Source organism: Meles meles, chromosome 6 (genome assembly GCF_922984935.1).
Source record: "Meles meles chromosome 6, mMelMel3.1 paternal haplotype, whole genome shotgun sequence".
Taxonomy (NCBI): domain Eukaryota; kingdom Metazoa; phylum Chordata; class Mammalia; order Carnivora; family Mustelidae; genus Meles; species Meles meles.
The window spans coordinates 46328752-46347382 of NC_060071.1; the positions used below are offsets into that span (position 1 = coordinate 46328752).

The window sequence follows — 18631 nt, forward strand, 5'->3', positions numbered from 1 at the left end:
TCTCTCTGCCTGCCTCTCTGCCTACTTGTGATCCCTCTCTCTCTCTGTCAAGTAAATAAATAAAAATCTTTATAAAAAAAAAAAAAGAAAATAGAAAGAGATAAAAACCTTCCAGGACAAACAAAAACTGAAAGAATTTGCAAACACCAAACCAGCTCTACAGGAAATATTGAAAGGGGTCCTCTAAGCAAAGAGAGAGCCTAAAAGTAGTAGATTAGAAAGGTACAGAGACAATATACAGTAACAGTCACCTTACAGGCAATAGAATGGCACTAAATTCATATCTCTCAATAGTTACCCTGAAGGTTAATGGTCTAAATGCCCCAATCAAAAGACACAGGGTATCAGAATGGATAAAAAAACAAAACCCATCTATATGTTGCCTACAAGAAACTCATTTTAGACGCGAAGACACCTCCAGATTTAAAGTGAGGGGGTGGAAAACAATTTACCATGCTAATGGGCATCTGAAGAAAGCTGGAGTGGCAATCCTTATATCAGATCAATTAGATTTTAAGCCAAAGACTATAATAAGAGATGAGGAAGGACACTATATCATACTCAAAGGGTCTGTCCAACAAGAAGATCTAACAATTTTAAATATCTATGCCCCTAACGTGGGAGCAGCCAACTATATAAACCAATTAATAACAAAATCAAAGAAACACATCGACAATAATACAATAATAGTAGGGGACTTTAACACTTCCCTCACTGAAATGGACAGATCATCCAAGCAAAAGACCAACAAGGAAATAAAGGCCTTAAATGACACACTGGACCTGATGGACATCACAGATATATTCAGAACATTTCATCCCAAAGCAACAGAATACACATTCTTCTCTAGTGCACATGGAACATTCTCCAGAATAGATCACATCCTGGGTCTTAAATCAGGTCTCAACCGGTATCAAAAGATTGGGATCATTCCCTGCATATTTTCAGACCACAATGCTCTGAAGCTAGAACTCAGTCACAAGAGGATATTTGGAAAGAACCCAAATACATGGAGACTAAACAGCATCCTTCCCATTTACAATTGCACCCAAAACTATAAGATACCTAGGAATAAACCTAACCAAAGAGGCTAAGAATCTATACGCAGAAAACTATAAAGTACTCATGAAAGAAATTGAGGAAGACACAAAGAAATGGAAAAATGTTCCATGCTCCTGGATTGGAAGAATAAATATTGTGAAAATGTCCATGCTACCTAAAGCAATCTACACATTTAATGCAATCCGTATCAAAATACCATCCATTTTTTTCAAAGAAATGGAACAAATAATCCTCAAATTTATATGGAACCAGAAAAGACCTCGAATAGCCAAAGGAATATTGAAAAAGAAAGCCAAAGTTGGTGGCATCACAATTCCAGACTTCAAGCTCCATTACAAAGCTGTCATCATCAAGCCAGCATGGCACTGGCACAAAAACAGACACATAGATCAATGGAACAGAATAGAGAGTCCAGAAATAGACCCTCAACTCTATGGTCAACTAATCTTCGACAAAGCAGGAAAGAATGTCCAATGGAAAAAAGACAGCCTCTTCAATAAACGGTGCTGGGAAAATTGGACAGCCACATGCAGAAAAATGAAATTGGACCACTTCCTTACACCACACACGAAAATAGACTCAAAATGGATGAAGGACCCCAATGTAAGAAAGGAATCCATCAAAATCCTTGAGGAGAACACAGGCAGCAACCTCTTCGACCTCAGCCGCAGCAACATCTTCCTAGGAACATTGGCAAAGGCAAGGGAAGCAAGGGCAGAAATGAACTATTGGGACCTCATCAGGATCAAAAGCTTTTGCACAGCAAAGGAAACAGTTAACAAAACCAAAAGACAACCCACAGAATGGGAGAAGATATTTGCAAACGACACATCAGATAAAGGGCTAGTGTCCAAAATCTATAAGGAACTTAGCAAACTCAACACCCAAAGAACAAACAATCCAATCAAGAAATGGGCAGAGGATATGAACAGACATTTCTGCAAAGAAGACATCCAGATGGCCAACAGACACATGAAAAAGTGCTCCACGTCACTCGGCATCAGGGAAATACAAACCAAAACCACAATGAGATATCACCTCACACCAGTCAGAATGGCTAAAATTAACAAGTCAGGAAATGACAGATGCTGGCGAGGATGCGGAGAAAGGGGAACCCTCCTCCACTGTTGGTGGGAATGCAAGCTGGTGCAAACCACTCTGGAAAACAGCATGGAGGTTCCTCAAAATGTTGAAAAGAGAACTACCCTATGACCCAGCAATTGCACTACTGGGTATTTACCCTAAAGATACAAACGTAGTGATCCGAAGGGGCACGTGCACCCGAATGTTTATAGCAGCAATGTCTACAATAGCCAAACTATGGAAAGAACCTAGATGTCCATCAACAGATGAATGGATAAAGAAGATGTGGTATATATACACAATGGAATACTATGCAGCCATCAAAAGAAATGAAATCTTGCCATTTGCAACAATGTGGATGGAACTAGAGGGTATCATGCTTAGTGAAAGAAGTCAATCAGAGAAAGACAACTGTCATATGATCTCCCTGATATGAGGATATGGAGATGCAACATGGGGGGTTAGGGGGATAGGAGAAGAATAAATGAAACAAGATGGGATTGGGAGGGAGACAAACCATAAGTGACTCTTAATCGCACAAAACAAACTGGGGGTTGCTGGGGGGAGGTAGGGTTGAGAGAGAGGGAGGGGGGTTATGGACATTGGGGAGGGTATGTGCTATGGTGAGCGCTGTGAAGTGTGTAAACCTGGCGATTCACAGACCTGTACTCCTGGGGATAAAAATATATTATATGTTTATAAAAAATAAGAAATTAAAAAATAAGAAGAAAAAAAAAGATATTGAGCTAACAAATTCTTAAAGTTCTAAAACACAGAGAATTGATGCCTTTAACATTATTCAGCAAATGTTAAATGAAAAGCATCATGATCATCAGAATGGAAGACAACAGGACACCACTCCTGTCTTTAATGAGCTCCAACTAAACAGGGAGATGGAAAACACTACCAGTAATTATAATGCAAGACTCAATGTGACTAATGGCTACACAAGTAGTTCAAAATGCTAGGAAGGTGAGAAGGTAAAAAGTTTACTTCTAGCTATGAGATCTAGATAGAGTTTTATAGAAGAAATCTAATTGTGCTCCTCCATCTACCCAGACCTACTGACTCAAATAGAGGTACAACCCAGAAATATGTTTGAAACGCCCTCTAGGTGATTCTAATGCAAACTGAAATTTGAGAACCACTGCTTTAAGAGGACATGGATGTAAAATCTAGCTCCACTTTAGAAAGCTTGAAGTCCCTTCGCATGCGTCATGCCTGAGCACAATGATAGCCAAAGGATGAACAGCAGGTAACCAGAAAAAATATGGCAGACAGGGAAAACATGGGGGAAGAGGCATTCTAGCAGAATGCAGCACAGACAGAGGCCTAGCAGTAACTTGGGACAGTGTGTGTTAAGCAATTCCAAGATAGGAATCTACAACGGAAAAAAGGGACCAGACCACAGAAGACCGGGCTTTGGCACTAGGTTCTCTCTTGGAGGCCTGGCTTAGTGCTTCATACCTAGGTGGGCTCAGTTAATACAAGCCAAATCCAACACTTCTACCCTTTGAAATGCTATTTCATCACTGGTAAACTACATAAAATCAAGCTTTCTACCTGACACTACTAAAAGAACAGAAGTGATTCTAAAGGCCATGGAGAAAGGGGCAATTCAGCTTTGAGAAACTCTTGCTAGTCCTAACAACCCACTAGATTATGTATTCCTGAAAAGTCCTTGGACCTATTTGATACCAGTGGCACTTAGCAAACTAGTAAGCATGGATTTAAAGAAGGCTAATGACTCATGAGTTCCTAGATTAGGAATTTATCTATTTTAAATTGTCATATCAACCAAAACACACCTTATTTTTACTAAAAATATTCTTCTTCTTGAAAGAGAATAAAATAATATCCCTGAAATCAGCTGGATGTTTCACGTGAATGTCTTCTGAACAATACTGGAGAACCCGAGAAGTCTTGTTGATTAGCCAGTAGGGACTAAAGACAGATAGCACCATCCGGCTGCCAATTCGTTTGACATGTACCGACAAGTCAACTGACATCATTTCTGCAGAGTCAGAGGAAAAACACACAAGAAAGAATTCGGGAAGAGTCTCACATATACGGAAATGTCCATTCCAGTTTCTGCCCTGATATTTCATCAGAACTAATTCCATTATTTCTCCACTGATTTTTGAATGTAGAACATCAGCAGCACTGCCTTCTGCTAGCTCATGAGTTTCCGCTGTTCCCTAAAAGCAAACAAACAAAAACTAAATTTGCTTAGTGATTTTTTTAAAACCTCTGCAATAGCAATATCCATATTTTATACAAGTGCTAACAACCTATCAAATTCAGATTAACTGACAAGTCTTCAACAAAGTACCATGTTTACAGATTATGAACATCCAATAACCACTAATAACTAAAAAGAAAAGACTGTAACATGGCCAAAGGCAGAAACTGTCTTTAGCTCATGAGTAGGCCAACGGCCATAAGTTTTCCCAAAAAACCCGTCAGATCTATGCCAAAAATCAAAGGATGGATTCAGGAGTGCTGGCTGTTGGCTGGGTTATTAAATGAGCCTTTCAAATGTCTGGGCTTCAGCTTCATCTGCTCTTCACACACTATGCCTAGTGATTCTTACATAAAGAGAAGAAGGAAAGTGATATCAAACTATTCTGACAAGCTAAGTAAGGCAGAATTATTTTTAAAATGAATAATAGCCACATAATAAAGCAGTCTTTCTTTTTGAAAACTTCTCTTGAATAAGTACCATTTAGTTCATTTAATTCATTTTAGTCTTCGCATCTCAGGGATGACTCATTGTTAGATAAAGAAAAGAAATAATTTAGGTTCCAACATTTTTCAGACTTTTGTATTCTAAATGTTGTGGCATGAGAATATAAAAATATTTATCATACATCAATGCTAAGAAATGTTCCCCATTATTTCTTAGTCAGACTAATTATTTTAAGTTCAACAGAAACTTGGACCAAATAATCATACTATTAACCTAAAAATAAAAACTTTAAAATTAACTTTAGAATAAAGTAAGATGAAGTATTTCCCCATTGGCTTTTTTCTATCTCTTAGCTAATGGAATTTTACTGAATTAATAGAGATTATGGTTTTTAACTCACAACAAATGCAGCAGAGTTCAGTGGAAGGGAGCTAAAGAGCCAAATTGCCTAAGTTCAAATCCCAGTTCTACAACTTACTAGTTGTGGGTTCTCAGACCTGTCACTTAATCCCTCTGTGACTCAGTTTCTTCATCTGTAAAATGGGCCTAATAACAGTACCTACTTCAGAAGGTTATTGCAAGGATTAAATGTGTTAATACATGTAAAGCACATGGCACAGTGACTGTCATATACTAAATGCTATATCAGTTTTTGCTGTTATTAATATTAAAGCATTACAAGTACACTATGGAAAATACTCAACTAAAAACACAGTAAAAAAACTAAAATTCACTCTGCAATAATAAAGGTCAAACAAAATACAAGAGACATACTTCAAGTAAGTATCTTAGAGAATATGGGAGAAGGTTCCGCAAAGTGAGGGTAGGATAAAGATGAATAATATAAGCTGGATCCCAGTCTTCCTCATGGGTACATATATAGCTTAATTCATCAGGCAGAGCAACTGTATTGACAATGAGAGGTAAGAAGTTGACTTCGACTGATGGACACTGCAGCATGCATCTGACTTCCCTGCTCCTGTGAAGTTCTTCCTTCCAAGAAATATAAGTGGTGGATTCTTTGTACTGATTCTCTAAGATACCAGCTGGCTGAATAAATAACTGACACCTAAGGAAAACAGAAGACAGAGTGGGGATAAAAGTTTTTAATCAAAAACTTAAGGAAAAAAAATCTCATTAAATCTTCTTGGTAACACTTATAAGTAAGTACTACGATTCCAGTTTTTACAGATGAGGAAAATAAGGCTACGGAAGGTTAAGAAACTTGCCCAAAGTCATATAGCTAACGCAGGAGGAACTTTCTGGGGAAAAAAAAATCCACAATCACCAGTCAGAAAAATTAGCCATTTCAAATATAAAGGCAATCTCATAAAGACAGATTTCAGAAAACTCTAAAACACTGAATATACGATAAGAAATTTTCATCTGGTAAATTCAATGATTGAGTAAATCTATATATGTCTTAAAACTGGCTTTTACATATCTTTGGATAATGAAAACATAAGGTTATTTTTTCTAGAACATAGATCCCAATTCATAGAATTAAAAATATGTATTATGAACCTTTTAAAACTTAGTACATTCAAAGAGGTATGTACCTATATGAGTCTAAAGGAACATGGAACTCCTCTTCAGGTCTGACTACTCCAATGCGCTCCAATAGCTTAACAGTCTTAACAGATTTATAGATGATGAATGCAATAGAGAAATGATTTTTAATCTGTTAGATAAAAAAGACATACAAGTTGTTTAAAAAGATATAGATACTTGAGAGAAAAATGTGAGCTGCACACAGTTATTTTCCGATCTAAAAAGTTTCAAACCCAGTATTAAAGAAGATATTTTTATGGACAATTGAAAAATTTGGAGATATTTATTTATTTATTTATTTTATTTTTTTTAAAGATTTTATTTATTTTTTTGACAGACAGAGATCACAAGTAGGCAGAGAGGCAGGCAGAGAGAGAGGAGGAAACAGGCTCCCCGCTGAGCAGAGAGCCCGATGCGGGGCTCGATCCCAGGACCCTGAGATCATGACTTGAGCCAAAGGCAGAGGCCTAAACCACTGAGCCACCCAGGCGCCCCGAAAAATTTGGAGATATTTAAATGCTACATATGAGAAACTTGATGTTTAAGTGGCAGTTTAAAATTTCTAGGATATTCATATGCTCTATCCTCCATGTTCATTGTTAGTGTATAACATACATTAATTTTGAAGAGTTCAGCTATAATATTTTCCCCATTTCATCATTTTTTCAAGGCACCATGTGAAAACAGTAAAGGACAGCAAAGGAAATATGAGGAAAAGTACTACAACTCTCTTTTCTTAACTATAATGGGATACAGGCTGGAGCTAATAGCAAACTGAGAGCTAACAATTGCCAAAAAATGGCAACCTTTCATTTTTTATCTGATGTTCTAAGTAGAAAGAAATGTTCTTTTGATGACCATATAATGAACCCATAATAATGCACAAAAGAAAAATGGATAAAGCCTTAAAGGTAGAAAAGATTAAGATACTAAAATTTTTTTTCTGGGGAGATCATTCCAATATTCTTTCACACATACTTGAAAAATACTGTCCTAAGTGATACACAAAGAGAATGGAACATTATCGTATTTGACAACCAGCTAAAATTATTAATACTCCCATTTCTAAATCTTTAAATAGACAAAAACCTTCATTAATTTTAAACCTAGACCACAACAAAAATGAGCTTTCAAGTAACAAGACTATTTAATCAGACATTTAATATGAAGACTATTACAAAAGCAAATTGGATTGGAAATAGCAGCCAGTTCTATAATTTATTTTGCAATAATCAGTACTGACCTAATGTCTTACTACTTTCCTATATCCAGCTAAATGACAAAATACTTGTTTTACCAGGAGGGACACAATTCACTTTAATGCATTACCTGCAGAGGAGAGCGAAGGGTAATTACTTTACTCCCTTCAGTTGCATCAATTTGTACCAAGACTGAGTCAGAATGACTGGCATTAGGATTCCGCACATTATACAGTCGCCTTCCAGATTTGGCAACAGGAACTTTTGCAACTTCTGTATATCCATGAGGTACTAAGGCAGAGCACAAGTGAGAAGCATTCCAAATGTTAATTGACCTATATTTCTCTAGGACAGAGTACTTTTCAGTAACTTAAAATAATGACAAGAACATTCTTCTTTATGATCAAAACTGATGACTACACAAAATGCTTTTCTAAGACATAGGAACTAACAAAGAAAGGAAACTAAAGAAACTAAAATTAAAAAAAAAAAAAAAAGAAGAAACTAGGTGTAAAATTTTTTGACCCAGAAGAGTTTCTCTTGGGGTTTTAAGTTGTATTAAAACCAAGAAACTGGGGCATCTGGGCAACTCAGGCACCTAACTCTTATTTCTGCTCTGCCTCAGGCTCCATCCTCAGCAGGGAGGTGGCCTGGGATTCTCTTTCTATCTCTGCGCCCCCCCCCGCCCCCACACTCCCTCTCCTGTACACACACACTCTCCCTCTCTTTCAAAATAAATAAATACATCTTAAAAACAAACAAACAAACAAAGAAAAACAAGAAACAGACTCTTAACCCTAGAGAACAAACATGGTTACTAGCTGGAAGAGGGGTGGGGGGATGGGTGAAACAGAAGATGGGGATTAAGGACTGCACTTGTTGTGATGAGTACCGGTATATGGAAATGCTGAATCTCTATACTGTATACCTGAAACTAGTATTACCCTGTATGTTAACTAATTAGAATTAAAATAAAAACTTTAAAAAAAGTATTAAAACAAAAAAAATCCAGCTTATTCTTTATTCTTTCAAGTATATAGCAATAACACCTTTTTTTTTTGCAATGGTGATAATCACTGTCAATATTTTAGGACTTCTGAATACAGTTAGTTTTTCTCTCCTCATTAAACACACATTCTTTTTGAAGCACACTACATATTGTATTAAGAGCACAGAAATGAGCTGATTTTCTAAGGTAAATCTTTTTTTAAAAAGATTTATTTATTTTCGAGAGAGTATGTGCACAGGCATGTGTTTAATCAGACATTTACAATGAAGACTATTACAAAAGCAAGTTGGGTGTGTGTTAGTGCGGGGAGAGGCAGAAGGAGAGAAAGCATCTCAAGAAGACTCTGAGCTGAGTGCCAAACTGGACGCGGACTCAACCCCACAATCTGGAGATCATAATCTAAGGTAATTATTTTAATTTTTTAAAACTTTTAAAAGGTTGTTATTTATTTGAGAGTGCATGAGAGAGACAGAGAGACAATGTAAGAGAGAGAGCAAGAGCTAGTACAAAGGGGGTGGGGCAGAGGGGGAGAAGGAGAAGCAGACTCCCCAGTGAGCAGGGAGCCTGACATGGGGCTCCATCCCAGAATCCCGGATTATGACCAGACCCAAAGGCAGACACTTAAGAGACAGAGCCCACCAGGTGAGCCTCTAAGATAATTCTTTTTTTTTTTTTTAAAGATTTTATTTATTTATTTGGCAGACAGAGATCACAAGTAGGCAGAGAGGCAGGCAGAGAGAGAGGAGGAAGCAGGCTCCCCGCTGAGCAGAGAGCCCGATGTGGGGCTCGATCCCAGGACGCTGGGATCATGACCTGAGCCGAAGGTAGAGGCTTTAACCCACTGAGCCACCCAGGTGCCCCTCTAAGGTAATCTTAATCAAATTTAATTTTCTCAAGTTTAGAGGAAGAAAAGGAGATAAGAGTTTATCAACTATTTGGTTCAATCCTTTCGAAATGTTGTTTCTCATAGTATCTGCAGCAATTTCTTCATATTTTATAAAAAATTAGTCCCACACCTACAATTCCAAATATACCCTTAAAATAAATACAGCATACCAAAGGTTAGCGTGAAGAAGGAGCTTTCTTGACGGCTCAATATAGATAATTTTCCTTGACGTGAGGGTTCCATGCTAGCATATTCCAATTCCAAATTCTGACCAGCATCAACATCATAAACACCACTTTTCTCAAGGGAGCCTATTACTCTAAGATTATGATTGGGCTGCACCTTAATGGGAACACCCACAGCATTTTTCACTGTAAAAGGAGCTCTATCTTTTAAAGAGTAGTCAAAAGTAGAAGCAGTGCCCTCTGAAAAACCCTGAAAAGGAATATAACATCACAATAAAATTTTGCAAAATGCAATTTTTTCCAAAATTAAACAAGCCTATACATTTTTAAGAAATTAATTTTGATGACAAACATTAATAATCCATACATGTTTCAATTTAAAATCCCATTTGAAAGATTACAAGCACAAACCAAACATACTTTGGCTAAATTGTTGAAAACATTTAGGCAACTTTTGGATATTGTTATATTCATTGTATCTCCTGAAGAAATATGAACTGCTGTTTGTGGCTCAGGAAGAAAAATAAAATCATCTCCTGGCATTAAACTTCTATCCTGGACTGGATTCTTCTTTACCTATGATGATAAATAATATAACACATTTAAGTTACTCGTTAATTAATAATAAAATTTTAAAACTCTCAAAGAGTTAAATTCTCCTAAACTGGTCACTTTGTATTAAAACTCCTCAAAGGTTTCATTTTCAAAAATAATCAGTTCTTCACTTAGATTTACCACAGATCAGCAGTCTTTCAGTGTATAGTCAGGGCATGGGGTAATGTTTAAAACTGTGTCACAACACACTCAAAGTCAGCTATTTGTCTCTTGCACATTCCTCAGAGCAAGTGCTGATGAGGATTCTAAGATGACCCTGAAGTCTAAACTGATCCTTTTTGGAGGTAATATGGAATTCCTTCTACTTTTTACTGTTAACACATATAAATAATATGATAAGCTTTCAACCAGCCATCAAATTCCATCATAGTTTTTGTACTAATAGAGCTGAAAAGCCTTATAAAAAATTGTTAGCCTGTCTGTGCCAGAGACAGGCAGGTCAGAAATATTACTACTTCACTGACAGGAAACTGGGACACAGGTTAGATGACTTCTCATCTTTAAAATAAGAATCTGATGAGCTGATTTCAGTGCCTCACACTTCAGTCAGGCTACCCCAGAGTTCTGTTGTGATAATCTGTTAAGGGTATACAACTCATGATCTTTTTCGTCTAGAAAAATGTGCTTTGGTATCTAGGATTCTGAAGTGCTCTCAAGAAATACCATAAAGAGATAACACACAAAAAACCATGAACTAGAATTCAAGTTTTCTCAAATTTTTTGGTATCTTAAAACCAAGGAGGGTCTCAAAGAGATTCATTTATATCAATTATATCTATCACATGAACTCTACTAGAAACTGAAACTGAGGAAACTTTAAATATTCATTTAAAAATAATGATTTTATGTTAAATAATATTTTTAATGAAAGGTAACAAAGTTTTCTTTAACAGTAAAAAGAGGGGCATTTACAAATCTCTCTAGTGCCTGCCTTAAGAAAAGACAGGTGGATTTTCATTTTTGCCTCAGTATTCATTCTGTTGCAATATCATATTGTCTCTGGAAAATTCCATTGTATACTCATGAGAGACTGAGAATAAAAATGATATATAATGCCTGAGTATTATTATGAAAATAGTTCTGATCCCCGGAATCCTGAAAGGGCCTCCAGAATCCTAGACCACATCTTGACAATCACTGAACTTAAAAATATAAGTGATTTCCCTTAGTGCCATTCAACATAAAGATATTTTATGGTTTCCTTACATCAAGCCTTAAATTCCATTGTCTCTTCCCTTCCACTCTCTCAATCAATGGCTCCCAAACAGCATGGGTCTCATTGTAATAGTGAACCTGGAAAGGCACAGAATTATAATAACAGTCTTTCAACTTAATCACATATTTCTATAACCAGTAGGAAAAAATATTATGTAACTAATATTACATGTCAATCATAATTTTAACAACACACCTAAAGATATAAAGAATATCTATAAATAGGGTGCATTTTCCTTTTCTTTCTTCCTTTACTGCCATAAACAAATTAATAAGAAAATCTTTAAAAAATAATGACGAATTAAATAATACGATGCATCAAGTTAAATGTTAGAATGTATGATACATTCTAACTCATATATATATACTCATATATACACTCATATATACATTTACTGTGGCCATGCACCAACAAAATAAGCTCACATCTTAATTTTGCAATTGTACTTTTGAGGAACTGGCTCTGGAAATACTAAATGATGTGGTCATACCTCTAAGGTCATGTCAGCAGTAGCAGCCATTAGGGAAGTCCAATTTTTAATATTTCCCGAAAATTTAGACTCTGCCAGTAATAAAGGTACAGTTCGATGCCCAAGGCCACATTCTAAGGTAACTTGAACCGACTCTACAACAACAGCACAATTTTCCTCTATTGATGGATGTTGAATGTCTTTGAAATTTTCTGTTATTTCTGTTGCCATGTCAACACCAAGAAACCAAGAGTTATAATCACTAATAGATTTGACATCCCAAAGATTTTCTGTTTCCTTAGATGTATCTTTGGCTTCAACTTCTTTTGTCTTTGGAGACATAGCAGCCATGATTGTTATCACAGTATTCAGAATTATGGGTGAAATCTTTAAAAAAAGAAAGCGAAAAAATTTTAAGAATAAATTATTTCCAAGATGAGAAGAATATATAACACAAAAGTTTAAAAATGAATTAAAAATAAATAATATTAAATATATTACATTCATACCCAAGGAAAACAAAGGGGAATACACAAAATCATATGTCAAATTAACAAACCTCCTAACAATGATTTCTGCCCAGCCTATTCTGGAATTAAGTAATTACTGTTATGTATCAACTGTCAAAACGTGAAGTTAAATTGATCCATTCAGAGTAAAATCGTGTTATGCGAACAGATAAATGTAGAAATGTAACTGAATTTTTCATTTTTCAAATATTCAAATATTCAAATTTTCTATTTTTCAAATAGAAATCAACTGCATTAACTAAGCCAAAGTGTATACCCCCATCTAGGTATACATACATGGTCTTCATTTGTCTTACTGAAACAAAAAGCCTATGAACCACCAAGGATACCCTTACACTTAGCCTAATATCTGCAAATTCTACCTCCTATTATCTTGTAATAGTATCTTTGCTCGCCTCCTCATTCCTATCACTGTGCCTTAGTTCTACACTGATGATGTCTTCCAGGTCCGGTCAGCATCCTCATGGCCCACCCTCCACATGTCCACCAGCATTATTTTTCTAAAACCCAAACCTGGGCATTCCTTTGCTTAACATTTTCAGCTTCCCATAACCTTAAGGATAAAGTTCAAACTTCTCTTTAGCTTAGGACACAAAGGCCTTTGTGATCTGATGCCTAATCATTTAGCTAGCAAGGGTTTCCCAAAGTGTGAGTAATACTGGGTTAAATAAGTTAAGTGGATTCCTATATAGTTCAGTTCTCACAACCTCTACTTGTTTAATACACTAAAAAGATACGATTACATCACCAAAAGAAGGATTTGGTATGTACCTCTTCCCAAACGCACCTGTCAACTAAGTCCCTTTTTTGTCCTTGCCTTATCAATGTCACCTATAATTAGGCTTCTCAATCTTTTAACTCCACCACATCCTTCTCTCCAGCCATGTGGGATCACCCCTTCTAAGCCTATAAAGTGTTTTTCATGCCTCTGCTTTTGTGCATATTGTCGGTTCTGTCTTGATAACCCTCATCTTCCCTTTCCATCTAACCTTCATCAGATTTTCAAAACTTGGTTCAAGTAGCCCACTTCAAGGCAGTGTGCCCTGATGTCCTGGTCTCAGTTAAAGGGCCCCTTGCCTGTGTTCCCAACAGCACCTTGTGCATGCCTCTAGCTCTGAAAGCTGGACTCACTGATGGACTTTTCTCTTACATAGGTCATTAAGTGTTTTGAAGGTAGAAACTATGTATTCCCAACGCCTTGTACAGAACATTTTTCATTCTCAGTAAGAGGTCAAAGAAACAAAGAAAAGGAAATAAACAAAGAAAAAGAAACAAACAAAGAAATAAACAAAGAAAAGGAAAGGAATAAACAAGAAATAAACAAAGACAAAGGAAAGATAATTCCCCCAGTACCTATCTATTGTCTTAGATTAAGTGCATGCAAATTAAAGAACTCCAACCCCCATTTACTACTTTAAGTTTTTAAAAAAGTAAATCTGCTAACAAAATACAATCTAAACTACCTGGTACTTTAAAATATTGCTTAGCATGGTAATTCAAATGACACTAGTTTGAGCCTTGGTTTAACCATTATTGGCTATTTTATAGTAAAGCTCTGATAGAACCTCAATTTTGTGTCCTTTGAACAGAGAGAGAAACAGATTTGGAAAGTATTCTTTAAGTTCCATTTCTAACCAATCATGAATCATACTTTTTTTTTTTTTATGAGGTCATACTTAAACAATACAAATGCCATTGGAGAAGAGATTTTTTTTTCAGTATTTCCAATGTAAGAGATTTAAAAAAAGCAAATCCTAATAACTTATTTCTAGCATATATCTGTCATTATAAATATTTTATATGACAAATAAAACATTTAATTACATAATTATTAAATTCAAATTATGCCTCAAATAAAAGCCTAAAAGTAACTTATGACAAATAAAAGCAACTTCATTTTACCATCCCTCCTCCCCTTCTCTTTCTACCCTATCTCTGTTGTTCCCCAAACCCAATCTCCCCAACACACATACATGTAAATAGATAAAAGCTATCCTGATCATTTGTAGATAGTAAAAAGTACTCTTTTAAAAAAGACAGAAATAAACATTTGCTTTAAAGAAAAATGTATTTTAATGTTAGTGGTATTTACTGTTTGAATATGTGATGTGACTAGCATAATGCTGTAGTTACAAGAGAGATCAAAAGATATTGTTAGAAAAATAAGAATTTTTACCCAAAAACATGATAGGCACTAACCTTAATTATAAATTCTTCAACCATAATACTTATATTTTGTTTTCCTGAGGCCCACATACATTTTTCCATAAATAAAGAACAGGGCTGTAAGACCTAGAACAAATAAATGAAATTCACATTTCCTTACTAAGAGATCTGATATATATATACACACACACATATAAAATACACGCAAGAATATGTCTTACTTAACTTACTTTAACCTACTACTAAAAGCAAAAGGTAAGTTAAACTACGAGCTGAGAATTTCTTTTGAGGGCTCTTCTCAACTATGACAAATCTGTGAACATTGTAAAAAGACTTTAAGCAGTTCTGATCAATTCCTCTATGTCAAATTCTCAAGCAATGATGCACACTTAATAGAAGTTTAAGATGTTTAATTTAATATAAGTTTAAAATGTTTCATTTCACTAAAATATCTTTTAAATGATGCCCTCTGTACATTTAAAATATCTGTAAAAATGAGGTAAAGATTATGTTAAAGTCTTACATTCACAAAGAAGTATATGAGTAAATTAAACTGTTTTTTCATTTGTAATTTTTATGACCACTAAATCACCTGAAACTTATTTTAAACAAGGAGTCCTGGTCACACCTTAAAAAATGACTGTGGTAAGAGAGTTAATGAGCAGTTTCCATATGATCAAGAAGAGGTCAGTCTTGAATATCATCTAAGATTTTTTTTTTTGGATGAAGTACTCTTTTAATAGAATAATTGAAAATACAAAATCAGATATAAAAGTAAACATTTTAAATGAAATTAAAATAACAATAAATTTCACATTTAAAATTTGATAAGTGTCATCAACACCAGCAGTCCAGAAACATGACATTACAACATTATATTTATCATCAGTTAACTGCCTAGCACACACTTCTATAATACATTTTCCTATATTTTTTGTCTACTTACTATTTTTTTTGCCTCTTTGTATTATAATGATTTCATTCATCTAAGGTTCTTATAAGAACAAATTTCAAATCTTCAAACCCAATGATGTATTAAAACGATAAAGCTTATATTTATATACAGAGATCATTAAGAAAATAAACTGACCTTGCATCTGAGTTGAATGAGGGAATTAGTGCTGCATAACTTCCATTTAAAAAAAATTAGGATGAGCTTTCTATGACATACCAAATGCTAAAGAACGCTTCATGATAAAGTACAGACTAAGCTTAGCATTGAATTTCTTTATGTAAGCCACTTTGCCCACAAATTTTAATTTAAAATAACACTGCAATGAGTCATATAACAATCCTCTTTAATGTTAACTCCTCAATTTAATATTTAAAAATTATTGGTGTGGCAATTAAGTTAATTAAGATCATATTTTTCAACAATAATGTGAACACATAATTGAAGTTAACCTTTAATACAGCAAACCACAATCTCTTTTGGTCACATGACTCCAACTGAATTTTCATTCTAAGCTTAAAGATTTTAATAATCCTTATGCCTTCGTTCATTCACTGGATATACTGTGGTAAACATAAGAAACAGCTGAAAAGGAATGTTGATTTGTACTAAAATTCAAATACTGCTCAACAAAAGATGGTACAATGAAAAGAAAAGGAGTCTAAAGGTAGTTCCCAGTTCTGTCATTAGCAGCCATGGCTGAATCATTTAACATCTTTAGAACTCAAAATCTGTATCTGTAAAACCTCAGGTTTGTAGCAAATAATCTCTCAAGTCTTACAGAACTCTCACGTTCTAGGATTCTATAAATCCACTATTTCTGCCATTCTCAATTGAAGCTTAGAATAAGCTAATTCTTACTGTGGTAATGTTTCTTCCTCTTTTTTCTCTGAGAAAAGGGCAAGCAAGGACTTTCAGATCTCTCACAGAAGCTTCCATCATCTGTTCAAGTTTGGATGTTGACAGAGAGAGGTTACACTGGAATGAGGCTGTCAGAGCAGGAGCATCAGCCTTTGTCAGATTGGCAACAAACACCACTTCCGGATCTGTGATCTTGGCCTTTAAAGTCATGTTTGGTCTTACAGAGTCATCTGAAGAAAAAAAAAAGGAACCAAAAAAGTTGTAGTAAAATATATCTTGTCCCTTGAGTATATGGTGTGTATAAGTCACTAAGCTTTTTCTAATATCTTGCTATAATAGATATGGTAGAATTAACAATATTAATAGCTGATTAATACTAGCGATAAATGATCATTAACAAATGCTGATTTTGTGGGATAATGCAATCTGATTTCTGTCATAAGAAGATCATTTCCACTTTGACTAACAAGAATAATCTTGTTTTGAAGTTGTTTTTGTCAGAATTAAAGTGAGTACATTATATGTACGAGTGTGTATTAGGTTATGTTGCAGGGACAAGGAGGGCAAAACAGGAAGAGGATAAGAGTCTCTTTATATCAAAGCTGGCTGTTGACTTTACTATAAAATACACAGTGTCCTGCAATCTACAGTATAAATACATTAAGCATGTGTATGAACACAGAGGTATCATATGTAATTACTGTTTAGGAAAGCTAAATGGAAAAATCAAATTCTGACTTTGCCAATAAATAGCATTTTCCAGTCTTGCTGAGTTATATATTAGAAAAGCAAACGCCTCACCTTAGAGAATCCAAATTTAACACAGAAAATCACTGGTCTACTTGGTAATGCTGGAATAAACAATTTATTGAACAGGGAAGTAACTTCAGTGCATATCAAGATCAGACATGTGCAAACACTCCACTGAGTTTAAGGAGTTTATAGTAGTGTCCAGAGGCATCATGCTGGCTGCTCCAATACCCCCACCCTCTGCCTCTATCTGTTTCACTGTTCTTCAGTGTGTGATAACTCTTCCATATATTTTCGTTGAATAAAAGATTGTTCTTCTATAGAACTAATTCCTATTCTCCTGAAACTATTCCAAAAAATAGAAATGGAAGGAAAACTTCCAAACTCATTTTATGAGGCCAGCATCACCTTGATCCCCAAACCAGACAAGGATCCCACCAAAAAAGAGAACTACAGACCAATATCCTTGATGAACACAGACGCAAAAATTCTCGCCAAAATACTAGCCAATAGGATTCAACAGTACATTAAAAGGATTATTCACCACGATCAAGTGGGATTTATTCCTGGGCTGCAGGGTTGGTTCAACATCCGCAAATCAATCAATGTGATACAACACATTAATAAAAGAAAGAACAAGAACCATATGATACTCTCAATAGATGCTGAAAAAGCTTTTGACAAAGTGCAGCATCCCTTCCTGATCAAAACCCTTCAAAGTGTAGGGATAGAGGGCACATACCTCAATATTATCAAAGCCATCTATGAAAAACCCACCGCAACTATCATTCTCAAGGAGAAAAACTGAAAGCTTTTCCGCTAAGGTCAGGAACACAGCAGGGATGTCCATTATCACCACTGCTATTCAACATAGTACTAGAAGTCCTAGCCTCAGCAATCAGACAACAAAAAGAAATTAAAGGCATCCAAATTGGTAAAGAAGAAGTCAAACTATCACTCTTCGCAGATGATATGATACTATATGTGGAAAACCCAAAAGACTCCACTCCAAAACTGCTAGAACTTGTCCAGGAATTCAGTAAGGTGTCAGGATATAAAATCAATGCACAGAAATCAGTTGCATTTCTGTACACCAACAACAAGACAGAAGAAAGAGAAATTCAGGAGTCAATCCCATTTACAATTATACACAAAACTATAAGATACCTAGGAATAAACCTAACCAAAGAGGCTAAGAATCTATACGCAGAAAATTATAAAGTACTCATGAAAGAAATTGAGGAAGACACAAAGAAATGGAAAAATGTTCCATGCTCCTGGATTGGAAGAATAAATATTGTGAAAATGCCCATGCTACCTAAAGCAATCTACACATTTAATGCAATCCGTATCAAAATACCATCCATTTTTTTCAAAGAAATGGAACAAATAATCCTCAAATTTATAT

General features: G+C 35.3%; 1 protein-coding gene across 4 annotated transcripts in view; it reads right to left on the bottom strand.

Moving 5' to 3' along the window:
- Nucleotides 1-18631, bottom strand: part of VPS13C (vacuolar protein sorting 13 homolog C) — a 194540-nt gene that overhangs the window by 47498 nt on the left and 128411 nt on the right. For all 4 annotated transcript variants that reach the window (XR_006818611.1, XR_006818610.1, XM_046007341.1 and 1 more), the window contains 10 exons: nt 16474-16703; nt 14694-14786; nt 11986-12351; nt 11486-11572; nt 10085-10240; nt 9650-9914; nt 7715-7875; nt 6394-6515; nt 5609-5903; nt 3954-4343 (listed from right to left, as the gene is read on the bottom strand). Coding sequence is in view for 2 of the 4 variants with exons in the window: in XM_046007341.1 (XP_045863297.1) it covers nt 3954-4343; nt 5609-5903; nt 6394-6515; nt 7715-7875; nt 9650-9914; nt 10085-10240; nt 11486-11572; nt 11986-12351; nt 14694-14786; nt 16474-16703 (2165 nt within the window). In the remaining 2 variants the exon portion in view is untranslated. The remainder of the gene's footprint in view (nt 1-3953; nt 4344-5608; nt 5904-6393; nt 6516-7714; nt 7876-9649; nt 9915-10084; nt 10241-11485; nt 11573-11985; nt 12352-14693; nt 14787-16473; nt 16704-18631) is intronic.